A 27,494-nucleotide genomic window follows, 5' to 3' on the forward strand; every position below is an offset into this window, starting at 1 on the left:
GTTCTCGATCCCTGCAAAAATAGTTTAGAGTCCTTACCTCTTCCACCTGGGGCTGCTTGTTGGATTTGCTTGTTGCAAAATTTAATGCAAACTGACCTGATCTGAGCCTCCTCGGCTGATTTGCAGATTGGAACTTGTTTATTCTCTGGCTTTTGCTTTTCCCAGACATATCAACCCCCTTTCTCAGTCCAAAAACAGAAATAAATATCAAAGTATGTTTAAAGGTGCAATATTTGAAGGAGAACACATTCACTCAATGCATATTTTAAGAGAAAATACATTGAAATAATATTTTATATGGAGTTTTCCAGTGAATATGTCTTTTCTTAAGAAGATGGGTGCAAAAACAAGATGGTACAATTTACGGGTGAACCCATATGAAAGCAGCATGGATCAAAAGTGGAAAGTTTTGTTTTCTCCTTTCCCACTTCCAGGGCATTTCTCATTTGGCAGAGAAACATGATGCCATTTTAATACCATTTCTTGACTTCAGCATTGCTGTAGGAGTCCTCGCTTCTTTAGCTTTAAAATGTCTTTAGTCTATATCATTCAGCAACTTCACTTGCTGTGTGTATTTTTTTAAGAACAAAGCACAACACTCCTGACCTCCTCCGAGTGCTCCCTTAGTGACCACTAAGGTTGGCTTTTTTAAAGAAAACAAGGCGTCAAACAACATTTTGGGGTTTCATTCTGTTTTTTAGATAAATTTGCCGTCCATTGCTTCACCAGTCATGATGTCAGATATTTACATTTCAGTCCAATGTTTGTCGTAACTTTCAAATACAAGGGACTGTGGGCAGACAGTGTTTATCACAGTGGAGAGACAGTCGGGAATGGTTGGCCTCAGCGGTGCAGAGTCCAGCTTGGTTATTTACTCTAGAATCTGCACATTGTCAGGACCGTAGCAAGTGGCTCATTGCTGCCATGGCTGTCCCATCTGAAGCTTCGAGGCGAAGGGGGATACACTGAAAGTTTCTTTTAAAAATATACATCTAAGAGTTGAAGCAAAATCAGCATATCAGTAGATTTTTATAGTATCTGGAACTCTTAGGAGTTCCTGCAATTTCTTTAGAGATGTATTTTCTTTTTTATACTAAGTGTGAAAAGGGATAGCATTCTTTCTGTTGGTTTTACAGATGAAATTAGCATTTTTTTAATGGATTGTGATTTTTAAACATTGTGTTTTGTTTTTATTTATTTCTCTCTTTTATTTTTTGGTACGCTGCATTGAATGGTAGATGGTTTATAAGTTCTTTAAATCAAGGATGGGGAACCACTTCAGATGTTTTTGGACTTCTAGTCCTATGCGCCCAAGCAAGCATGCCCAGGGGGGAGGAATTATGGGAGTTTTTCATCAAACAGTTGGGGGTCCAGAAGTTTCCACCCTGATATACACATAAAAAATTAACATCTGCTAGCAACAGTTTCAAAACTGAGTACAGGATGGAGGTCCAAAAGATGCACAAGGGTGGAAGGCTTTGGAACTACCCCTTCTCTTTGCAGTTACAGCGGGCGATGAGGTGCCTTTTGGGAGCAGCAGCATCTCCACTTGAGGGATCTCCAGTAGTTGGGTGGGGAAAGACCTCTGAGGCAAGAACATAAGGCCCCTTTCTCATCTCACCCGGCATCCTGTTCTCCCAGGGACCAACCAGATACCTGCTGGAAACCTGCAAGCAGGATTCAAACACAAAAGCCTCTCTCTTCCTGTCGCCTCCAGCAACTGACATTCAGAAGCATTGCTGCCTTGGACTATGGAGCCAGAGCACAGCCATCAGGGCTAGTAGCCATTGATAAGTCATCTTGATAGATGAATTTGTCCAGTCCTCTTTTTAAACCTCCCAAGTTGGTGGCCATCACTGTCTCCTGTGGGGGTGAGTTCCATAGGTCAACTGTATGCTGTTTGAAGACGTATTTTTATCTGTCTTTCCAACATTCAGCTTTATTGGATTTCCCAAGTTCTAAAGAGGGAAAAAAGCCTGTCTCTGCCCCCTCTCTCCATGACATGCTTAATTTTATAAACTTCTATCATCTCACCTCCTACTTGCTGCTTCTCTAAACTATAAAAAGCTTTCTTCATAAAGGAGTCACTTGATCTGCTTGAACATTTTGGTTGCCCTTTTCTGAACCTTTTCCAACTCTACCAAAACTGCACAGTAGTCCAAATGTGGTTGCACCATAGAATTGTAAAATGGCATGATGATATTGTCAGTTTTATATTCAGTTCCTTTCCTAATGATCCCTAGCATCTGGAGGGCCACCAATATTCATTCACGCTGCTTTGGGGACACCATTTTTCCTGAGTTTTTTTGCACAAATATTTCGTGGGTTCGTGTTGTCGCTTCTTATTTCCTCTCCTCCTTCCACGTTTATTGGGAGGAAGAATCTTCCTCTTCTGCAACAGTTCAGGGCAGGTGCACCATCTCCATGGGGCAGAAACCTCTACAGCACCCCCCATGTCCACAAGGATGGGGCCAGGAGGCCTGAAGGGATGCCGCCCCAGACTGTGCAGCGTCAGCCTGACAGGCGAAGGTCACGCATGCAACGCGCAATGCATGGGGTGTCACGTACACTGCATGCATGACGTCACCCCCCCAAAAAATGTTGGGTGCAACTCAGTGCCTGTGTTCGGGGGGCGGGAATGTGGCCTTACTAGTGTCAACCAGTAGCTTCCATTGTACAGCCCCCACACCCCACATCAGAAGACCCAGCAAACTGGCCCAGCATGCATTTTGTAGCATCATAGATCTTGCCTAATCTGAGCACCAATTTGGTTTTTATTCATGGGGAGGTTGAAACTCTTTTTCTCCAGGAAGCTCTGTTGTAAAACTGTATTGGTGCATAAATGTCCTGCTGTTTGTATTTTTCCTTTAAACACACACACACACACACACACACACACACACACACACAGAGAGAGAGAGAGAGAGGGGGGGGGGGCGATACAGATGCCTCAACTTGGCCACTAGAGGGAGCAGTGCTGGCAGGAATATGGTGCTGTCTTTGACTGGGCTTGAAATCACAACAGCTGAAAATGGGAGTCTTCTAGTGTATGCTCAGTATTCAGTGTAACGTATGAAGAAAAAGTAAACTTTTTAATCTATTCCTAGGCATACTTTTACTGAAAAAACAAGTTCCAGCAACTTCAGTGAAGATTAATCCCTTACGTATCTATTCACAAGTAAGGCCCACGTTATTAAGCAGGCTTGCATTTGAAAAATAGACAAACAGTACAGGAGACAAACAGGGACGTGGGTGGCGCTGTGAGTTAAACCACAGAGCCTAGGACTTCCCAATCAGAAGGTCGGCAGTTCGAATCCCCGCGACGGGGTGAGCTTCCGTTGCTCAGTCCCTGCTCCTGCCAACCTAGCAGTTCGAAAGCACATCAAAGTGCAAGTAGATAATTAGGTACCGCTCCAGCGGGAAGGTAAACGGCGTTTCCGTGCGCTGCTCTGGTTCGGCAGAAGCAGCTTAGTCATGCTGGCCACATGACCCGGAAGCTGTACGCCGGCTCCCTTGGCCAGTAAAGCGAGATGAGCGCCGCAACCCCAGAGTTGGCCACGACTGGACTTAGTGGTCAGGGGTCCCTTTACCTTTACCTTACAGGAGACAAACATCCTCAAAGGCTTCTGCTCAAATTCCTCTGATTGCACTATTTTTTCCATTCTTGTGATGACCAGCTGGAAGAGAGAAGTTTTTAGGGAGAACAGCTGGAGAGGCCTTAGTGTCCCATCTCTTTCACTGATGAAATGGCTCCTGTGTCATTTGTAGTACAGTGGTACCTCAGGTTAAGTACTTAATTCATTCTGGAGGTCCGTACTTAACCTGAAACTGTTCTTAACCTGAAGCACCACTTTAGCTATTGGGGCCTCCTGCTGCCGCCACGCCGCCGCAACACGATTTCTGTTCTCATCCTGAAGCAAAGTTCTTAACCCGAGGTACTATTTCTGGGTTAGCGGAGTCTGTAACCTGAAGCGTATGTAACCTGAAACGTATGTAACCCGAGGTACCACTGTAATTCATGTTAAGAAATCAGTAATTAATATTGATAATTGGGTGCCTGAGTTTGCTTCCTCTCTTTCCTCCCCTCCCCCTCCCCCTCCCTTTCCCCTTTCATGTCAGGTATTTTTAGAATGTAAGCCTGATTTTTATTTGGGGTGGGGGGGTTGCTGCTTTCATTGCTTCTAAGCCACTTTGAGAACCTTTCTGGCTAAAGGGGAAGGTATAAATGCTTTGAATGAATAAAAAATAACACTCTGGAGAGTGGGCAGTAGGAATGAATTGCAAATTCTGCCAAGATTCAAATAATTTCAGCAAAAAAGTTTGCCAATTGACCTTTCTCTATTTTTTTAAAAAATAAGCATCTCTGAATATACACCAGTTTACATCATTTGTTTTTTGCAGAGAATTTAAGTTTTTTCTTGGCACAGAAACTGAATAATTCTTGTGTGCCTGTGGTGATGGGGATGCTGCTAGTCTCGGACCCCTGCCAAGAATAATCCCAGAGCCTTCACACCATAGGAATATAAAGAGAGTTGCAATCGAAATTATTCAGCCCCCATTGCATAGCTGTCAACGTTTCCCTTTTTTAAAGGGAAATTCCCTCATTCCGAATAGGATTCCTCGCAAGAAAAGGAAAATGTTGACAGCTATGCCCCATTGCAAATCAGGTTTATTATCAAAATTTACAGACTTTCAACTGTTTGAAATGAGCAAATCAAACAAAAGCAATTGAAATAGCTCAACACAACTGATGCTTCAGGTGGTTCCCCCAAATTCAACTGAAATTGCAACTTCTAGTGGCTTCTCCAGTCTCACTATTATTCAACCCCTTCCCAAAACTTCTGTTTCTTATTTATAGGATTTTGAGCATATTGGAGCCAACCTTTCTTGTGCTTTTAGGTCAGCAGCGGTGTACGTCTTGCAGTTCTAGCCGGGAAACCAGTGTTTAGTACGTGCCTTACTGTGCTCACTGAAACACACCCACCCACCCCTGGTGCTGTTGGCTGGCTCCCACTCCCAGTCAGCCCTGTCCTCCCCCCCTTAAAAGAAAATAACTAATATAAAAAGTAAGCTAAAAATACAAATGCAAGTTAAAACTACTAGTTCTCAAAGTAAAAGAATTTAAAACAACCCCCCCACACACACAAATAAAAGCCCCATCCCTATTAAAATAGTAACTTTGTAGTCACAGGTAAGAGAGCATAATTACTCTTTATAAACCTCAATACAGATTCAAAGGATTCCCATATACCCTAAACCAGTAAATTAGACTTTGAACACATTTATCCCCAGTATGATCACAGCACCTCCTACTTCTTACTGTATTAAGTAGGGACTGGGTAGGGTTTTCACACCCAGGCTAAACTCGCCTTGCCAATAGCTTCTACCTGCCTTAGCAAACGTCCCACAGGCCAGATGACTCCATGTTAAACTTTCTTTCCAGTCACTGTTACACTAAGGAACTGTTACTGGGATCTAAATGAGGTTGCAATTTCTACTGAAATAGCTTGCATGGTAATCAAACTCCTTTCTGAAAGAAATGTCAGAAGCTTTATTGCTTAAATGAGGGAGAGGGAATTTGTAGCTTTCCATATCGGTTTAGCCATGTTGGCCGCATGACCCGGAAAGCTGTCTGCAGACAAACGCCAGCTCCTGCAGCCTGAAAGCAAAATGAGTACTGCACCCCATAGTCGCCTTTGACTGGACTTAACCATCCAGGGGTCCTTTACCTTCCCTTTTTTCTATGCTAGATGAAGAGCAGAACTTTGTAAAGAACTTAGAATAGCCCTATATTTCTATATTACTTGAGAGACCAGGGTTGAAATTCCTGCTCAACCATGAAACTCATCAGGTGACCTTGGTGAGAGAGCCATACTTCCTCAGCCTAATTTACTTCACAGGGTTGTTGTGAAGATAAAATGGGAAGAAAGAGAACTGTGTTTGCCACCTTGGATTCCTTGGAAAAGAGGTGTGATATAATTTTAATAAAATAAAACAAGGTTGCTTCCAATGACAGTTATCAATACATTGCAGCTTTAAACACTTTGAGGTTTTATACCACTTTGAGGGTAGGGGGTAGATTTCAGATAGTAATTTATTGTGTTCCGATGTGGCTGAAGGCATTCACACCCAATGAGTTCATAAGTGCATAGATCTCAGAATACACAGAAGATTGGATCCAAAGGGACCCATGAAGGAATCTTTCACCCAAGGAGTTTAAAGAGCTGCCTTTTGGATCAAGTGGCAGGAAGACAAGCATTGCTGGAAAGCTTTATGAAGAAGCCAAGTAGATTTGATTGTACTTATTGCTATAAATCTAATGTAGTTTATACTGAAGATTACTAATGAACAAATCAGTATTAGCTTTTTGTCAAATGTATTGATTTTATGGATTGGGGAAATTGCGTCACTGCAATTAAATATTTTCTTTACTGTGTTTTGAAAGTAGCAACAGGTTCCCACTGTTTCTACAAGGGTACTATTCAGTCGGGGATGCAGATGGCGCTGTGGGTTAAACCACAGAGCCTAGGACTTGCCGATCAGAAGGTCAGCGATTCGAATCCCCGCGACAGGGTGAGCTCCCGTTGCTCGGTCCCAGCTCCTGCCAACCTAGCAGTTCGAAAGCACATCAAAGTGCAAGTAGATAAATAGGTACCACTCTGGCGGGAAGGTAAAGGGCGTTTCCGTGCACTACTCTGGTTTTCCAGAAGCGGATTAGTCATGTTAGCCACATGACCTGGAAGCTGTACGCCAGCTCCCTCGGCCAATAAAGCGAGATGAGTGCCGCAACCCCAGAGTCATAGAATCATAGAATCATAGAGTTGGAAGAGACCACAAGGGTCATCGAGTCCAACCCCCTGCCAAGCAGGAAACACCATCAGAGCACTCCTGACATATGGTTGTCAAGCCTCTGCTTAAAGACCTCCAAAGAAGGAGACTCCACCACACTCCTTGGCAGCAAATTCCACTGTCGAACAGCTCTTACTGTCAGGAAGTTCTTCCTAATGTTTAGGTGGAATCTTCTTTCTTGTAGTTTGGAACCATTGCTCCGTGTCCGCTTCTCTGGAGCAGCAGAAAACAACCTTTCTCCCTCCTCTATGTGACCTCCTTTTATATATTTGAACATGGCTATCATATCACCCCTTAACCTCCTCTTCTCCAGGCTAAACATGCCCAGCTCCCTTAGCCGTTCTTCATAAGGCATCGTTTCCAGGCCTTTGACCATTTTGGTAGCCCTCCTCTGGACACGTTCCAGTTTGTCAGTGTCCTTCTTGAACTGTGGTGCCCAGAACTGGACACAATACTCCAGGTGAAGTCTGACCAGAGCAGAATACAGTGGCACTATTACTTCCCTTGATCCAGATGCAATACTCCTATTGATGCAGCCCAGAATTGCATTGGCTTTTTTAGCTGCCGCGTCACACTGTTGGCTCATGTCAAATTTGTGGTCAACCAAGACTCCTAGATCCTTTTCACATGTACTGCTCTCAAGCCAGGTGTCACCCATCTTGTATTTGTGCCTCTCATTTTTTTTGCCCAAGTGCAATACTTTACATTTCTCCCTGTTAAAATTCATCTTGTTTGTTTTGGCCCAGTTCTCTAATCTGTCCAGGTCGTTTTGAAGTGTGATCCTGTCCTCTGGGGTGTTAGCCACCCCTCCCAGTTTGGTGTCATCTGCAAATTTGATCAGGATGCCCTTGAGTCCATCATCCAAGTCGTTGATAAAGATGTTGAATAAGACCGGGCCCAAGACAGAACCCTGTGGCACCCCACTAGTCACTCTTCTCCAGGATGAAGAGGAACCATTGATGAGCACCCTTTGGGTTCGCTCAGTCAGCCAGTTACAAATCCACTGAGTGGTAGCATAGTCAAGTCCGCATTTTACCAGCTTCTTTACAAGAATATCATGGGGCACCTTGTCAAATGCCTTGCTGAAATCAAGGTAGGCTACATCCAGTGCGTTCCCTTCATCTACCAGGCTTGTAATTCTGTCAAAAAATGAGATCAGGTTAGTTTACAGTAGACTCACAAGTTACAACAGTGGTACCTCGGGTTACAGACGCTTCAGGTTACAGACTCCGCTAACCCAGAAATAGTACCTTGGGTTAAGAACTTTGCTTCAGGATGAGAATAGAATTTGTGCTCCAGCGGTGCGGCAGCAGCAGGAGGCCCCATTAGCTAAAGTGGTGCTTCAGGTTAAGAACAGTTTCAAGTTAAGAACGGACCTCCAGAACGAATTAAGTTCTTAACCTGAGGTACCACTGCATATACAAGATACAGACATGGATCTTAACTTTCTCTCACACTGAACTCAACTTCAGCTGACTCCAAGCCTCGCCTACACCCACCAACAGACCAACCAGAGAAGTCATGAGTCATTATGCCTTTATGGGTGACCTCGACCAAGAGCAAAATTGTATCCAAGGTTCCCATATCACCAGGCAGAAAAACTTCTCTGCTCAAACTTCCTGGCCTTCCGCCAACTCACTAATTGCTTCTGTGAGAAAGCTGGATCAAAGCACGTAGGCAAAATCCCAACATGAAGAAACAGGCATTCTAATTAATCTGTTAACTTATTATTATTATTATTATTATTATTATTATTATTAGGCTGTTTTCAGTCCGTTTGTCCAAAGGCTAACATGGCAAGTAGGCTCTTAGAAGAGGCCTTCCGTCCTGTAGGAGAGATGAGGGAGATGAGGGAATGCCTCATTTAAGAGGATGATTGTTAGAAGATACATGTGCATCTTCTAAAAACAAAATCAGGGGGGTTTTTTTGCTTGCAAGTACTTAATTTCAATCTGCCTACATATTTAATAGATAGGCCAACATCCTATGATTATAAAAGTTTAAAGCCTGGTGGTGCTTGTGATGATGATGATAATAATAATAATAATAATAATAATAATAATAATAATAATAAAATAATTTATTATTTGTACCCCGCCCATCTGGCTGGGTTTCCCCAGCCACTCTGGGCGGCTTCCATAGAAACCAAAAATACACTAAAATATCACAGATTAAAAACTTCCCTGAACAGGGCTGCCTTAAGATGTCTTCTGAATGTCAGGTAGTTATTTATCGCTTTGACATCTGATGGGAGGGCGTTCCACAGGGCAGGCGCCACTACCGAGAAGGCCCTCTGCCTGGTTCCCTGTAGCTTTGCTTCTCGCAATGAGGGAACCGCCAGAAGGCCCTCGGCGCTGGACCTCAGCGTCCGGGCAGAACGATGGGGGTGGAGACGCTCCTTCAGGTATACTGGGCTGAGGCCGTTTAGGGCTTTAAAGGTCAATGTAGGTCTTTCAAGACCGGTGTTATGTGGTCTCGGCGGCCACCCCCAGTCACCAGTCTGGCTGCCGCATTCTGGATTAGTTGTAGTTTCCGAGTCACCTTCAAAGGTAGCCCCATGTAGAGCGCATTGCAGTAGTCCAAGCGGGAGATAACTAGAGCCTGCACCACTCTGGCGAGACAGTCCGCGGGCAGGTAGGGTCTCAGCCTGCGTACCAGGTGGAGTTGGTAGACAGCTGCCCTGGATACAGAACTGACCTGCGCCTCCATGGACAGCTGTGAGTCCAAAATGACTCCCAGGCTGCGCACCTGGTCCTTCAGGGGCACAGTTACCCTATTCAGGACCAAGGAGTCCTCCACACCAGCCCACCCCCGTCCCCCAAAAACAGTACTTCTGTCTTGTCAGGATTCAGCCTCAATCCATTAGCTGCCATCCATCCTCCAACCGCCTCCAGGCACTCACACAGGACCTTCATCGCCTTCACTGGTTCTGATTTGAAAGAGAGGTAGAGCTGGGTATCATCTGCATATTGATGGACACGCAGTCCAAACCCCCTGATGATCTCTCCCAGCGGCTTCATATAGATGTTAAAAAGCATGGGGGAGAGGACAGAACCCTGAGGCACCCCACAAGTGAGGGCCCAGGGGTCTGAACACTCATCCCCCACCACCACTTTCTGGACACGGCCCAGGAGGAAGGAGCGAAACCACTGTATAACAGTGCCCCTAGCTGCCAGCCCCTCTAAGACGGTCCAGAAGGATGTTATGGTCAATTGTATCAAAGGCCGCTGAGAGATCCAGCAGAACTAGGAAACAGCTCTCACCTTTGTCCCTAGCTCGCCGGAGATCATCAACCAGCGCGACCAAGGCAGTTTCAGTCCCATGATGAGGCCTGAATCCCGATTGGAAGGGATCCAAATGGTCCGCATCCTCCAGGCGTGCCTGGAGTTGTTCAGCAACCACGCGCTCAATCACCTTGCCCAAGAATGGAAGATTTGAGACTGGGCGATAGTTGGCCATACTGGCCGGGTCTAAAGATGGTTTTTTAAGAAGCGGTTTAATGATCGCCTCTTTCAGCGGATCTGGGAATGTTCCCTCAAAGAGGGAAGCATTCACCACCCCGCAGAGCCCATCGCCCTTCCCTTCCCTGCTTGCTTTTATTAGCCAGGATGGGCAAGGATCCAGGAGACAGGTGGTTGGTTTCACACGTCCAAGCAGCCTGTCCACATCCTCGGGGGTAATGGATAGAAATTGATTCCATGCAACTTGACCAGACAGAGCTCTAGCACTCTCCCGCCCCAGCCCTGCTCCCACGGTGGTGTCTAGCTCCTTCCGAATATGAGTGATTTTATCTGCAAAAAACTTTGCAAAATCGTTGCAGGAGATCTTGGGGTCTTTACAAGGCCCCGGTGGTAAAGGTGGTTCCGTTAAATTGCGAACCACCTGAAAGCGCCTCCTGCTACTATTTTCTGCAGATGCAATAGAGGCGGTGAAGAAAGTCTTCTTCGCTGTTGCTATTGCCACTTGGTAGGCTCGACGTTGAGCTCTAACCTATGTCCAGTCAGATTCGGAGTGAGTTTTTTCCCACCGACGCTCTAGCCGTCTCAGCGATTGTTTCATCGCCCTCAGCTCCGAAGAAAACCACGGGGCTGTCCGGGCTCCATGCAATCGGAGAGGGCGCTTCGGAGCCAGACAGTCAATAGCCCTGGTTAACTCCGCATTCCAGTTAAAACCATTTATGAGCTTTAACAGATTGGTAAAGGCACCTGACGTTTGTAATTTGGCTGCAGAAGAGTCTGTGGAACATTTTTAAAGGAAACATAAGGATTTTTAAAATAACGAAGTAGTTAGCCAGCTGATTTTCAGCTTTTCCAATCCTACAGCTTCCAGACCCAGACACCCACCTCTGCCTTGTAAATGAATGTGCAGAGCCTTGTTCCCCATCTGCTGCCTTTGCCTACAGCCAAAGAAGCTCTTCTCCCCACCCCCACCTGGGCCTTGATCACAAAGGACGTAATTATTGTCTGCGGGAGAGTCAAGTACAAAGACAGTTCATCCAGCCTGACCGCCACTGCTCTATGGGCCACCAAAGATTAACAGCTGCTTCTCCTTTGATTAGGTTAGGTAATAACAGTTACTTTAGTTAATAATTGGATGGGTTCCCAGTCTGTGTAATTCAGGTTTAGGCTGTCATTTTTGCTGGCATGTAGCTGAGCTGTAGTATTGGAAGGGAGCCTGTAATCCTATCAGCTGCCACTAAAGTCATAGCAGATTCAGATCCATTAAGGTGTTGTCAGGTAGAGAAATAAAGAAGCCACACGGTCAAGGTGCAGGCTTTCTTCTGTGTCTAATCAAATGTGAACCAAATAGTTTTTAAAAGGGTGTTTTAAATACAGTATACATATATGAATACAAAGAGCTTTGTCTGTTTGGGCCTGCTATTTTCTTTCCTTCCATATATATATTTCCTATCTGCAAAAGCACTCATAGCATTTCACAGTTTAAAATAACTGGTAGTAATTCAATTAAAAAAAATATGAAAAAGGACAAGTAGGGAAAAGGAAAATAAGCAAATTCAGATATTACAGCCTCAGTTCTTGGGGAGGAAGAGCCATGTGGCCTTTGGTCAGACTAATCATGGGGATGCACATTGATGGAGCCAGATCTGAGAGGGTATGAACAAAATGGCAATTAGAAGAATAATATAATTGTAGTTGGAAGGGATCCAAGGGTCATCTAGTCCAACCCCCTGAAATGCAGGAATCTCAGCTAAAGCATCCATAACAGATGCCCATCCAATCCCTGCTTAAAAACTTACAAGGAAGTAGAGTCCCACTGTCCAGCAGCTCTTACTAACAGAAAGTTCTTCCTGATGTTTAGTTGGAATCTCCTTTCTGGTAACTTGAAGCCTTTTTCCCAAGTCCTAGCCTCCAGAGCAGGAAGAAACAATGAGACCCCCTTGAATCCAGAGATTTGGATATACGCCCCAAGTTTAGATTTGTGACACATGGCCATTTCTGCCTGTGGTCACACCTTGGACAGTGGTGAACTCAAAGGTGTTTTCATTGCAGGGTGAAGTCTTTCTCCCCCCCAGCTCTGCTTCTGACAGAGACTCCAACCCAAGTGCTTTCAAGATCAGGACTTCTGGTTAGAAGGAAGCTGGGGTTGAAAGGTCGACTCTAAGAACTCTCTCTTGCTGTCAGGCTAGTGCTGGCACCGTGCTTTTCCTAACGAGCTTCCTGTTGCTTGCCTTGTCAGTCTTTCAGATAGTTCTTCTTCTTAGGCTCCAGTGCTCTAGTCTTTTCCCCTAGCTAAACAGCTCTCCTCAACTTGCTTGCAAGCCCATATCTCCATGAATACCAATTTCTGTTGGTATTCAGCTGCTGGATGTTCCAGCTGTGGCAACAGTTGGATGCATAGGTCTTTTCCACATGGATCTCTTTTCTTTTTAGCTGGAGATGTCAGGAATTGAACTTGTGACCTTCCGCACACAAAGCATGTACTCTTCCGCTGCACTGCGGCACCTCCCCTGTGTGGTCCCTCCTCCCTTTGAGCATGTGGAACTAGCTGTGTAGTTCTCTGTGTCCTGGTCAAATTGCCCAAATGTCACCTAAGTTCATACATTCTGTGCGCAGACTTGGCATAACCAAAAGCAAACAATCCCTAAATCAAGGAGCATGAATCATCGTGGGGGGGGGGCAGTAATAAGGTCCTTTTGCTTTGCATGGCTTGGTTCATGTGTTTGCTCATTCACAATAGAATTGATTATAGGTAGTTCCCACTAGTGGTTGCCAAGGTTTCTCCAAAATATAGTCAAAGCGAGAGGTGTTTCTTTTTCTTTCCCCCGGTTATCTGGCTAAGACCCAAAGAACTGTGTGACTGGTTCTGCACACCAAAAGGATTGGTTTACCTTGCTCAAATAGCTGCCTCCTATGTCTTTTGGCAAACTTCTTTTGAAACTGAAAGGACTTCAGTGGCATGGAGGATCCAATACCTGGAAGTCAAAGAACCCCACTAGCTCAATGGAAAGCTTGGTGCTTGGCTGAACCATTTGTAGTCAACATTTTAATCAGGCACACATGCATCATGACCAGGCATTGAAGAAACATGCTCTCACGGAAGGCAGTGATGGCCCCCAACCAAGAAAGAGGATTAGACAGATTGACGGAGGAGGAGAGGGATGCTGATCACTCCTAGAAAGGATGGCTGTGCTTCTGCCTCCACAGATGGAGGCAGCAAGGCTTCTGGAAACCAGAGGAGGGAGAGGGCTCTCTTGTGCTCTGGTCCTGCTTGTGGGTTTTCCACAGGGGCATCTGGGTGGCCCCAGTGGGAACAGGATACTGGTCTAGATAGGCCTCTTCTGGCCTGATCCAGCAGCTAGCTCTTCTTACATCCTTGAGGGGAGTTCATGCCTAGTTCTCAAAGGTTTGCTGCATCTGAATGTGTACAAGAGTTCTATATAGCACTGAACAGTAAACTTGTGCAGTCAGACAAAACATTGCCTGATAAATCAGTAAAATACTTGGACTAATTACTCTTACTTTTTATGTTTTCAACGCAGAATACAGCAGATCAGGTTGCATTTCACGTGGCAGGGGGATTTACAGCCCTGGAACAAGTCCTTCAAGTTGTGACAACTTCGGCCAATGTGAATGCAGTTTCACGAATCCCTCTGAAGTGAGTAGGATGTTTTTTTCCCTTGCCTTTTTTTCGCGGTCAGTAAATTAATGGCATCATTGGTGGCTAGAACTATTTTTCTGGCTCTTGTTCTATCTGGCCTTCCTCTTTATTGATCTGTAAATGATAGTTGGTTTGCAGAGGGTTTTATATGGCTGTGTCCTGCTTTTGAAATCCTTTGTGCAAGGCAGGGCCTGACGCCAGAGAAAGTTTTAAGCTATGTATTTATTTAAAATGTTTATATGCTACCTTTTGAGACTCTTTCAATGCAGCTTACAATGAAAACACAGAAATACAATGAAACTGCTGATAGATAAAATACTAGATGAGACTAGATGATAACACAGGCAACCCTTCTAAAATTACTAAAATATTAAAATTATTTTAGATGGCTTTGAGTATATTTTCACACGCTTGGACTTGCAGTTGTTGCGTATTTGTACAGAGAAAGTTATCTTGTCAGTCAAGAGCATAGGAAGATGCTGCCCCAAATCTATGGTAGGTGCCAGCTTGCCATAGGTTCCATTTTGTGCCCACATGGAGCCACTTGGCAGCTGAAGTGACTTCCTCAGCACCGGTTGAAAAACTGTTCTGCCGGTGCATCATGTGTTCCCCCTCCCCTGGAACTGAGAAGCCATCATGCACAGGCTTTTGACTTTCATTATTTATGTTGGTGGGATCTGTTGCAGAAGCTTTGTGCTACTTGTGATCTGTAATTTTGAAATAATTCTTTTGAAACTAGAGGACTCAGTGAAATAATTTTGTGTTGGGCAATGGTTTTGAAACCCTACAGGTTTTGAATACCTTTGCAGATTATTTTTGGTTACCTCCAGTCTACCAGATTGTTGTGTATATGCAAGTCTCATGTCACCCCGCTGCACTCCCCAGCCATACCCCATTTTAGTGCTGCCTCATCCTCTTGTCCCTTCCATTGAAGAAGGAAGAAAAGAGGGAGCACACATGCAAACTTTGCAGGCAAGTTTTCCTCCCATTTCTACTGATGGGGGAAACTGGCATCTAGGCTGAGAGTATGTAGGAAATGAGCAGCAAAAAGGGGAGGGAAGGCACATGAGAGAAATGTGGAACTTAAAAGAAGGAAGTTCCTAATGAATGCTGAACTGCTTTCCAAGTTGTGTGAATAGAGCCTTTTGTGAGGGTTGCTGGATTTCTGTGGTACCTTTGGCAGTGATTCCAATTGCAGGTTCAGGACAGGCATACAGTTAATCATAGATAAACCTTGGCAAATACTAATTTAAGGGCTTCAAAAGAACTAATCATAAAAGGAAGGATCCTATGTAATTCCAGTAGAAGCCTACATAGTATCCAGACAAGTGCAGAACGCTATATATCTCACAGTCATTGCAGTTACTGATTTTAGGGTCACTATGACATGTTTATTGTATATGATGATCCTCTAGATTTCAGCAGTCATGAGACACCAGAGGTCATTTCAGAAGTACCTGAAAATTCAAACAGTTTGTAAAGGTACAGGCAGCAATTTCCTACCTTCCTATCTTTTCCCTGCCATTGCAACAGAGCAGTGCTCTGGGTGTGTGTTGTGCTTGTGTCAGGAAGAGAAAACAGCCTAATACTTAAGGAGAGACAAATGGTAGCGTGAATGGAAAAACTCCTTTGTGACTAGTGCTCAGTTTGCACACAAACTGAAACAAAACTATGACTCAATGAGCATATGTTAGTGTGGGGGTACCCAGAGCAAAAATTGTGGTGGCTACACTCCCTGCTCCCTCCTCCAGCTGTGCTGCCTGGAGCTAAGCCATGGTTTGGCTTAGACTTATTTACAAACCCAGGCTTGTCGTTTGTCTTGCAAGCTGTAACTGAGGTTGGTTGTTCATCTTCTGCTTGCAGTTTGTTTTGGGGAGACAAAACATGAGCCCAAGTTGACACATAACACTAAACCAAACCATGACAGAGCTCCAGATAATGCAGTGGAGCTGGGGCTGGAGTAGGAGGGAAGCAGCATAGTATCCACAGGCGCGCACGCTCTCTCTCTCTCAGCCATAGTTTGTCTTAGCGCTGCAGGTGAACCCGGACAGTATTAGTTAAGGTTAGTCTCTTCCACATTCTCTGCTGTAGATGGACTGTTCTACAGAGGAGCTTCCATTAGACAACTTTCTAAAAATCACCAGAGGCATTTCCAATATGGTTACCAAGAGCAATAGGCAAATGCCAAACATCTTGTCCACGTTGTTATATAACTGAGGGTAAGCTCTTGTCTGCCAAGTATTAACACAGAACTGGCAGATTTATATTTAAAGCAAACAACTTAGAATAAAAACCTTAGATGAGGCCCTTCAGAGAAACTTTTCAGTCATAAATTACATTGACGTTCCAAGAAAATATGATAGAGATGATATGCTTATGCAGTTTACGCAATGATTTAAAAACACCAGTTTAGAGATGCTGTGATGTGCCATGGAGAAAGAAGTGTCGGGTTATATGAGGGCAGCATTTGGGTGCTGAGGAACCCTTCGGAGGTAATGGAAGCCTGCCACAAATTGTTCCATAAGCATCATGGGACGCCTCGGGGTTCTCATGCTGCTGGTGGTGACACGTGAACCCCCAGCGCCCCTTGGGTGGAGCTGAAGAAAGGAAAGGACCAAGACAGAACGAGAGCTCCAGACAACTTGGCGGCGTGGCTTAGGACCAGGGAGGCGGTGAGGTGTTGGTAGGAGAGGAATAACAGGCAAAGGAACTTGGCCTAGTGTGGGATTGTATGGCAGAGGTCCAATGCTTCCCAAATCTATTCCATTGAAAGGTATTCCTCCCACCTCAGCCTGGTGCCGCTCCTTGTGAAATTATTGCTTCTAAGCAGCTCTTACATCTGAAGGTGTCTTTATACTGCTAGCCCTGCCAGGCCTCCGGACAATGGTGGCTGGAGGGCCAAGAGGAAGAAAAGAAGGCAGGTGGATTTCTCAAGTGAAATGGCTGCTCTGGAGGGAGGAAAGTGAAGCAAACGTTTCGCCTGGGCAACACTTCTGTGGTGCTAGAAAAATAGCCTGCAGGGCCAACTCTCTTTTGGGGAAGGTTGTCAGTCCCCTTGGATGTATCCCATACAATCTTTCCTGATATTAGTTGTTTCTTTTGGTTTCAGTCGGGTTTCTTTGTTGTTGTTACACATTATCCTTTTAAAAAAGAGAAAATAAAAGGCCCCAGTGGTATTTTAATAGCATACCTGTTTATGTCTCCCTTGGGGTGGATGTGAGGAGATTATATGCACTCTTATCCTCATCTCTTTCCCCAAAATCCTGGCAGCATGGGGCAGCTCAGAACCTTAATCCAATGTCTACAAGATAAAGCTTTATTTTAGCAAAGGTTTAACGGTATGCCTTTTGTTTTGGATTTGCTGGTATTATTAGATCAGCAGGGTAGACAGTGCTATGAAAAAAGTTGCATTTGTTCATGAAAGATGAGGGTTGGTTCCCTTACTGCCCTCTAATAAAACATTCAATCTTACAAAATAGAGGATACATTTAATATTATGAGCCATAGAGATGAACAGTTTTATTAGAGGCATGTGCAGAAAGTCAACAAGACCTGCATATCAAAACCTACAAATGAATGTAAGAAGAGGATTCACATAGCTGCTTCATAAATTGCTCAGATTTGCTACTGAGTGTGCTTGACACGTGTTTGTGTATACCTGTATGATAAACGTTGCGATATCTGGTGCAGAATTGTGATTTGGTTAGGAGTAATATATTTAGATAGACATTTTATCCTGTGCTTCTGGTGCCTATACACTACTCAGGGTGGCTTATAGCAATTTAATATAAGCAGAAAGACAGGTCCTTGCCCCAAGGAGTTTACAATCTAAAATTCAACACAGGGGAAACAACACAGCAAAGAGAAGTGGATGCAGATTATTTACTTTTTGCATTTATAGGCCACCTTTCTGCCATATAGTTCCAGGCAACATATATATTTCTCTCTCTCTCTCTGTCTCTCTCTCTCTCTCTCTCTCTCTCTCTCTCTCTCTCTCTCACACACACACACACACACACAGAGAGAGAGAGAGAGAGAGAGAGAGAGAGAGAGAGAAGCAGCAGCTGCAAGAAAGACTTGTGGTGCTTCCTGCTAAAAACACAAAAGTCAGGTGGTTAAGTTAACTCATACACAGATTTATAATCGATAGTGTTTGCTGTAGAAAAAATGGCTGTCACCTAGAGAGGCAGCTTCTTTACATGCTCCAAAGGGCTTCTTTCTGCCCTTGAACAGCAAGCCAATGTGCTCTATCCCCAACTGCTTTTGAAAACCCAAGTAAGAGGTTGCTATGTGTGGCTATGACTGTATGAAACAATGCAGGTCCACATCCTATTGGACACACAAACTAGTAATTATTTGGATCCTGGCCTATGTCTCTATAGCTAATAAAATGACAGATTAGAGTAGTTAAGCTATGGAAATATTTCAGCTTGCTAGAGTGCTTAATCACTTTATCACCTCCAAATATTTTATTTTCATTGGAAGTTGGGAAATAGAATCAACCTTCATATAAATCATACAGATTTCTATAATCTATCTATCTATCTATCTATCTATCTATCTATCTATCTATCTATCTCATGTTAGGCAGTTAAATCTGAGGTTTGAGAGAGTGTATGAGTGTCATATGCATGCAAGTGTGGGCAAACAGAAGCACTCTATTGTTTTTTATTATTGTTTTCAAGGTACAGTACTAAAGATTCAAACCTTTTCTCTGTAGCTGCATGGCTTGGAAATTCACTTTTAAGAAATGGAATACTTGGATTTATTATCTAATGTAAGATTTTTGTAGGAAGACCGGCTACAAATCCCTAAAATATTTTCATGATTTTACATTTTGGAGCTTTGGGGTGCATTCACATGTTACAGTAAGCCATAGTTGATGGTTTACCATGAACACATGTTGCATCCACTTCACTCCTCCCCTGGCATGAGCAGGAGTGACAAACCATGATCACTGCCTAGCATTATATCCAAACTGAGGATAATTGCTTGATTCACTCCAAATCATGATGTGTTTCCAAGTCTTGTTCTTGACTTAGTAGTTGTAGTTGGAGCAAAACAAACAATGATCCATGGTTTTGGCCTAACACTAAGCTAAGGATCATGATTTGTTGCTCATGCTAAGGAAAGTGCAAACCTCCATGTTCACAGCAAACCATTAACTATGGTTTTCCATGATGTGCAAACTGGGCCATAGCCAGACTTAAAATTTGAAAAACCATAGTAAATTCTATGACGTTTCCAATTCTAACTTTCTCTCCCCCTCCCCCCCCTCCGTTTCCTTTGACTTGAGAAAATAAGCAGATGATAAATGTGCTGGGCTTCACACAAGTTGCTGATCCGAGGCATGTGGAAAACAGTAGCTTATCCATGTGTCTGGGCCATCACCTGTGGCAGGTAGAGGAGTTTGCTCTGGTCCAGGGGGTCACGAAGAGTCGGACACAACGACTAAATGACTAAGAAGCTTCAGCAGTGCTACTCTGGCTTGGCAGGTAGAACATCTTGTTCTGCCAGACATCAAGTTATAATTTCATTATAAATCTTTCTTTTAAAATATCATAGGAACGTAGGAAACTGTCACAAGCCAGGTCAGACTGTTCATTTGTCCTTCCCAGGGTTGTCTGGCCAGACCGGCAGTGGCTCTGCAGAGTCTCAGACAGAAATCTTTCCCCATTGCCTGCAGCCTGGTCCCTATAGGGGAAGATGCCCGGGATCAGCCAGGAAACCCTCTGCCTGAAAAGCATGTGCTCTGCTATGGAGCTCTGGTGCATCCTAGTATACAATGCACCCATTTTTTACCATTGCATGACAAAGTACATGTAAACATGCTGTGAATCAAGTTGTACATAGTTTCTTGCAGCCAAATCTTAGGAAAAATAGGAGGAATTTACTAGAAAAGCACAACCATGCTTCAGAGGTAGACAGATTGTAGGGTTCAAGCTGATTTAGGGAACCTAAGACAAAGCAGCCACCAATCATATTACATTCAACTATTATAATAAGCTCTTTGCATGCTGGATATGCTTTGAGGTGTGTGATGCTGGGCAGGGGAAACAGGAAATGCCCCAATTAACTAAATCCAATAAACTGAAGCTCAGTCCAGATAAGACAGAGGCAATGTTAGTGGATGGCTCCCTAGACCAGATAGGTGGAAGACTGCCTGCTCTTGATAGGGTTTCCCTCCTTCTTAAGGAGCAGGTACATAGCTTGGGGGTGCTGCTGTGTCCACTGCTGTTGTTTGAGGCTCAGGTGGCCTTCTGTCAGCTTCGGCTGGTGGCCCAGCTGCATCCCTCTCTGGACAGCCTAACTTCTGTGGCCTACATTCCGGCAACCTCCAAGCTGTATTGCTGCAATGCATTATGCCATTACAAGATGCAGTGGCCGGATCACTCACCAGAACAAGACAATTTGAGCATATAACACATATAATCTGGCACAATTGCACTGGCTGCTGATTAGCTTCTGGGCCCAATTCAAAGTGCTGGTGTTGACCTTACAGAGATCAGGACCTCAATACCTTAAGGACTGGCTCTCCCCATACGAACCAATCTAGACCCTATGCTTGTCCTCTGTGGCCTTTCTTTGTGTGCCTTCTCCCTGAGAGTTTTGGAGGGTGGCAGCAAGAGAACAGGCCTTTTCTGTGGTGGCTTGATTGTGGAATGCTCTCCCCAGAGAGACTCACCTGGCACCATCGTTACATGTCTTTAGGCACCAGGCAAAAACATTCTTCTTTACCCAGGCCTATGGCTATTAAATATTCTATGGCCTGTGAAAGGGGGGGGGCGACTATTATTATGATGACTATTTTATTATTAGGCTGTCTGTCTGTATGCTTTTTACTGTGTTTTTATCATTGATGTTCTGTAATGTGTTTTTAATGTTGTACTGCAACCTGGGACATTTTGATAAAGGGTGGTATATCAATTGAATAAATCATAATCCCAGTGGTGCAGCGGTAAAACTGCTAGCATATTTGCAAACCTATGCAGGGTCCGGTATGGTTTCAGATTAAATGGGGACTGCATGTTGAGATTCCTGCATTGCAGGGTGTTGGACTAGATGATCCTCGGGGTCCCTTCCAAATCTACATTTTTATGATTCTATGAACAACATACATGGAAAGTGGAATTTTGCAAACCTTTGTGTTTAAGTGCGGGTGTGGGGGTGTCTTGTTTTAATTCATAAACCATTTCATGCTCATCTCAGGGACCTTGTACCGAAATGGTAACACTAGACAGCTGTCGTTTTCTTAATAAGATTAAAATTAAGAAATTAGTTTGCTGACTTTAATCTGCCATTTAACCCTGTAAACCACCTGGGACCTACTCTGCTGCCAACACTTTGCATTCTGAATTTAAAAATTGTATCTCTGAACCTGAGCCGACAACATTTCTGAATATATTCTAATTATCGCTGTCTGAGGTTAACAAGCTTATACTGCTGGTTTTCTGCCTCCATGTTGTAGCATAGAATAAATGACAGAATTTGCCTTTGCCGCCTTGGTGAAGTTCCTGAAGTTTTACCACTCGGGGAATGGATGCTTGTGTGAGTTGGCTTTAGAAATGTTGCAGTAAAACAGCCAATGTGTGGACTTTAATTCAAGATAAACAATTAAAAACATTTTCAAATAAATTTATTTTTCAAACTGTATGTGTTTTAAATTTATTTTTTGTGTTAAGCAAAAAAATAGAAGAGGTTCTTTATTAATAAATGACAAATCTTGATTGAATGATTTTTAAGAACAAACCATTTTAGTTATCCTTTATAGGCAGGGTATGTTGATGTGCAGCTGACTCACCCAGATTCAAATAAACGGTTGGATGACCACACTGCTGAGTTACTATTGGAACAATGCTTTGTTTTTTGTTTCACAAATTTAATTTCTATGAAATATTTCTCTCCTGCCTTTTGAGCATGCGATTTCTAAGGTTGTGCAGAAATAAAATGCTAACATAATAGTATGTTGTAAAAAATGGAAGCTGGCTACTTTAAAAACGGTAGGCAGAAATCCACACAGAAGTGGGAATAATAAAATATCCTTAAACATCTGCGGAATTTTCGTTTCAGCTAATCTCCAAATGTCAAGGCTGGCTCCAGGTTGGCGCAGGCCCAGTCTGGGCCGTCTTCCCTGTCCGTGGGCCAGGATGGACTTGCTGCGTGCCTGTCTCCGGACACCCTTTCTATTTCCCATAAGGCTCCAGAACAGTGTTGACTCTATTCTGGGAAATGAAAAGAGTGGCTAGATCCCACTGTTTGGCACTGCTTGGCGTCCCCAGATTTTGCAGGGGGGGTTAAGGGAGGCCAAGGTCGGGTGGCATCCGTGGGCACTTTCAGGGCAGCTGTTCTTCCAAATGGCACAGCTGCCTGGTAAATCAGCAGATTGAGTTGCAAGACATTATCTCTGGTTGACAACCAGTTTACCTCTGAAGGTGGGGGCACACAGAATGAGACCTACTCTGAAGTTGTCAGGAATTGGGCAGGTCTGGCAGAAGAAAGGCAACTGGGCAAAAGGAAGGACATAACCTTTCCTATAAGAATCTTGACAAATAATCCAATCACAGTCCCTGCTGACAAGCAAGTATATACCTCACATTTGCTCAAATGTCTGGTGGTCACTGTAAATGTAAGATTTGCTTTAACTATCTAGCCCTCCATGGGTGTAGACAAGGAGGGACAGCTGCCCCCCAATCAAGTAAATCAGTACAAAATACTTAACCAGCTAAGGTTCTGCCCCGTCCCCAACATAAATTCTGGCTTCGCCCATGTACCCATCCCTATCTTGAGGGCTATGGATGGGTTGCAACATCTTTAAAACCCATGAACAAGGCAAAAGTTTACTAATCTCAACATGGTTAAAGTAAAACAATTCCGATACTGCTTTACTTTTGGCTACAAGAAGCCATAGCACAAACAGAAACTTGGCCATGGATTTTAAATGTTCCTCTTGTTCTTGTTCTTCTTCTTCTTCCTCTTCTTCTTCCTCCTCCTCCTCCTCTTCTTCTTCTTAAGTCAACAAATGATTCCTGATACTCCTGTTTGACAGGGATATGTCTGCTCTTTTATCTGCTCTTTCCTAAAGAAGAATTGCTAGAATATGCTCATGTTCAGGGGTGCCAATCGTCTCCCAACCTGACCTCCTGGCACTACATAGCACGGCAGAAGGATGACAGAAAGATTTGGATTCCTGTTCACAGGAGAGAAAAGATAAAACTGGAGGGTGACAGTAAGAAGATCTGTCCTCTCCTTGGTCTCTCCTCTTCCTGCCCAGCTTTGTCTTCTTTTTTTTTCTTTTTTTTAAAGTATGTCCACAATTTTATTCAGGTAAAAACCTATTTTGGTGGTAGAACATTATATAAGCAGCTACTGATCCACCCAAAATAATTGTCGTCACCAAGAGTTTTTCCAGAGAAAACAGCATGAAATGTGTGTACACAACACAACCTTACATCAGTTGTTCCAAAATGCAATTTTGCAATATATATATTCCATGTTTGTTCTCTGTTTACTAACATCACACACTCAAAACAAAAGCTCTCTGTACAAAAACAGATTAATAGCACCAATTAACCTCTGGGTTTGGAGAAACACAGGAGAGCAGACCTGGGCAAAAACATGCCCAGTGATGCTTCCCTCAATTCCTTTTTTTAAAATGCTTTTTTATTAAATTTTCCACAAACAACAAATAAAACAATCTTTTACAATCAACATTTTGTGTCATCTTATTTACATTGCGTATCTTCACGCCGCGACTTCCTTCCTTCCCTGCGTCAGTTTTCTTAAAACATATCTTCTTTTGCAGATTCTTATTGACCTTCTATACACATCACAGGATTTATGTTAACCCTGCCGTAGTTTTTAAACTTCTACAGTTATTTCTTATATATATATTTCCACAAATTTACCCCACTTTTCTTCGAACTTTGTACCTTTTTGGTCTCGAATTCTATATGTCATTTTAGCTAATTCTGTGTACTCAAAAAAATTGGCCTGCCATTCTATTATCTTTGGGGTCTCCTGTAATTTCCATTTTTGGGCCACAAGTATTCTGGCTGCTGCAGTAGCATATTGAAATAATTTATGGTCTTCCTTTTTTTACATCCTTCCCTATTATCCCTAATAAAAAGATTTCCGTTTTTTTCAGAAATGTGTACTTGAAAAGTTTTTTCAATTCATTATATATTAGGTCCCAAAACTTTTTCATCTTTTCGCAATCCCACCACATGTGGTAGAGATCCCCATCTTTTAATTTACATTTCCAACAGGCTTTATTGTTCAATTTATACATTTTGGCCAATTTGACCGGGGTAATATACCACCGGTACATCATTTTTCCCAAATTCTCTCTTAAGGTTGAGCATGCTGTAAATTTCATCCCTTCGTTCCATAGTTTAGTCCATTTATCGTATTCAGTATTATAGCCAAAATCAACAGCCCACTTTATCATAACTCCTTTAACCATCTCATCCTTAGTATCCCATTCCAGCAGGTAATCGTACATTTTAGACAGGAGTTTTGTTCTGCTTTCCAAGATGTCTATTTGATATTTTGACTTTTTCTCACTGAATCCCTTTTTTCTATCCTCTTTTACTAAACCATTTACCTGATGGTATTGTAACCATCCTATAAGCCCATCTTTTATTTCCTCATATGGTTTAATTTTCCACCTGTACTCTGTTTTCACTAATATATCTTCATAAGTTATTCTCTTTCCCTCCATATTTAATTTTTTAGTTATTAACACATCTGTCGGGGATAACCACCCAGGTGTAGTTCTCTCTAGCAAGTTTTTATTTTTGTCCCATACGTCGTATAAGGCCCCCCTGAAGATGTGGTTTGTAAAACCTTTGTGTATTTTCACCTTGTTATGCCATAGATAAGAATGCCATCCGTATCTATTATTATATCCTTCAAGGTCCAATAAATCAATATTTTTTAAAATTATCCATTCTTTTATCCAGCATAAACAAGATGCTTCATAGTATAACCTCAAGTTTGGTACAGAGAACCCTCCTCTCTCCTTCTTATCTGTCAATAGTTGAAATTTAATCCTAGGTCTCTTTCCTTGCCAAATGAATCTTGATAGAGTTTTTTGCCAATCTTTAAACTGGGATGTCCCTTTGATCACAGGTATCATTTGAAAGAGAAACAACATCTTCAGTAAGATATTTGTTTTAATTGCAGCTAATCTTCCGCTCCAGGATAGCTTTAATCTGTTCCAAATGCCCAGGTCCTTTCCCCCCCCCCCAAATGCCCAGGTCCTTTTCCACACTGGCGTATAATTATCACTAAATAAATTAATATTTTTCATTGTTAGCCAAATCCCTAAATATTTTACTTTTTTCATCGCATTAATTCCAAATTTTTGTTCCAGTTATTCTGTCTCATTCTTATCCAGGTTTTTAACCATCATTTTAGTCTTTGTTTTATTTAACTTAAATCCGGATAGTTTACCAAATTCCTCTAATTCCTCTAATGCTTTCCCGACACTTGTTCGTGGTTCCTCTAAAGATAAAACCAGATCATCAGCATAGGCCTTCAATTTAAACCCTGCCGAGCTTTGTGAACCACTTGGAGGAGGCAGGTGGGGTCAGAGCCACAAAAGTCAGGGGCACACACTCCCCAAAGTCAATTTGCCAACCTCTACCTTCATGTACATCATGTACATTTGCCTTTTAACTGAAGGAACTGCTGCGACCTTTGCAAATTACTGCATCAGCTGTGCCCAAAGTGCCAGAAAGCATATGTTGCCACAAAAAAGAAGAAAAGTTTTCAGAAGGCCTAAATGGTTGACAATCATATAGCAGTTTGTTCTGCTTGACTGCTGTCTGACATCTAGTTTAGTCCTTTATAACTGTACGCAGCTTAGTACAAAATAGCTGCCTTTGTGTTCTTTCCACACTCTTAAGAGGTGTAAATGGCTCCCTAAACTATGGAATAAGTCCCAGTTGTCTGTAAGGTGATTGGTTATGACCTTTTGTATTCTCAAAAGTCATTCAGGTGCATTGGCAAGGTTCTGGTTTTTTGTTGGCTTTTGTTTTGTTTCCCTGTTTCCTCTTTTGTCACATTGCACCACTTCCCAGGTGATGCTTTTATGAACTGGTCCCAGCTGAGCACTGTCAGTTAGACAGGAAGATGGTGCTCACGTACCCTTGTCGCTGATGATTTTTCAAAAGAATAGACCATTGATTGTCTCTTCCCTAATGCTACATTTATTGTAAAAGATGGTTACATGGCAATGTCAAAATGCTAGAAATGTCTGCTATGATCATTTGCAGATGCTCTTTTAAGGGCTTTTGTATACATATGGAGCCACGTGTGTTTCACCCTTTACCTTGTTATGCCCTGTACAAAGAGGCTGCACTTTTAATGAATCTTAGCTTTCAGAGTTTTTGTTTTATGCTTAAATTTGGCCACAGGGCAGCTGTTGAGACTGCCATGGACAGGCAGAATATTTATTTATTTATTTGCATAATAGGTAAAGGTAAAGGGACCCCTGACCGCTAAGTCCAGTCGCGGACGACTCTGGGGTTGCGGCGCTCATCTCGCTTTACTGGCTGAGGGAGCCGGTGTACAGCTTCCGGGTCATGTGGCCAGCATGACTAAGCTGCTTCTGGCGAACCAGAGCAGCGCACAGAAACACTGTTTACCTTCCCGCACTTTGATGTGCTTTTGAACTGCTAGGTTGGCAGGAGCTGGGATCGAGCAACAGGAGCTCACCCCGTTGTGGGGATTCAAACCACCGATGACCTTCTGATCGGCAAGCCCTAGGCTCTATGGTATAGACCACAGCGTCACCCGCATCCCATAATGTGTATATTGCCCAAATACCATAGATTCCGGCGTATAAGGCGACTTTTTAACCCCAGAAAAGAGGTTTAAAAGTTGGGGGTCGCCTTATACGCAGGGTATGAGTGGCACAGAGCGGAGCCCGCCCCACCCCACCCCCACCCCCGTTGCTGCTTTGGAAGCAGCAGCAGCGAGCGGCAGGCTCAGCTCTGCACCGGGCAGCTTTCTCCCGGCCCGGAGCTGCCCAGCATATTAGGCGACTGGGCTTATAAGACAAATCCCCAAATTGCAGCTGCTAATTTGGGGGGGTCGTCCAATGCGCCCAGTCACCTAATACACCAGAATCTACGGTAATAATGTCCTCTGAGTGGTAACTTTTTATAGAAAGAACCACACTGTTCCAAAATGAGCCCACATTGCTCTATGAACCTAGGGATCATGCTTCATGTGATCGTCTTAAAGAATAAAGGTTTACACTCTCAAATTTTAGGATGTTGTGTGCATTGCAAACAATTACCCCATTTAAATGGGCTGCACCTGAGGGACAGGTGAGAAAGCAAGAGCCGCAAGTACAGCTTGCCCCCTCCCCTTGCAGAAGAGTTGCCGCCTGCCGCCATTCCACAGGGCCACATTGCAGGAGAGATGAGCCACAGCAACCACCTTCGGCTGCTGGGCAGCGACTCCTGGCCGTGGTGACAGTGCTCTTATTATTCTCATCATCATCAGGCTGGACCTGT

The 27,494-nt window shown here is 43.5% G+C and overlaps 1 protein-coding gene across 1 annotated transcript in view; it reads left to right on the forward strand.

Annotated features, from left to right (window-relative positions):
- The window catches only part of SCAPER (S-phase cyclin A associated protein in the ER), a 216,213-nt gene that overhangs the window by 122,721 nt on the left and 65,998 nt on the right, over positions 1–27,494 (forward strand). Inside the window, exon 24 of the mRNA XM_081876511.1 lies at positions 13,850–13,965. Within this exon, the coding sequence (XP_081732637.1) occupies positions 13,850–13,965 (116 nt within the window). The remainder of the gene's footprint in view (positions 1–13,849; positions 13,966–27,494) is intronic.

Source organism: Podarcis erhardii (assembly GCF_964252035.2).
Source record: "Podarcis erhardii genome assembly, chromosome: 9".
Taxonomy (NCBI): Eukaryota; Metazoa; Chordata; class Lepidosauria; order Squamata; family Lacertidae; genus Podarcis; species Podarcis erhardii.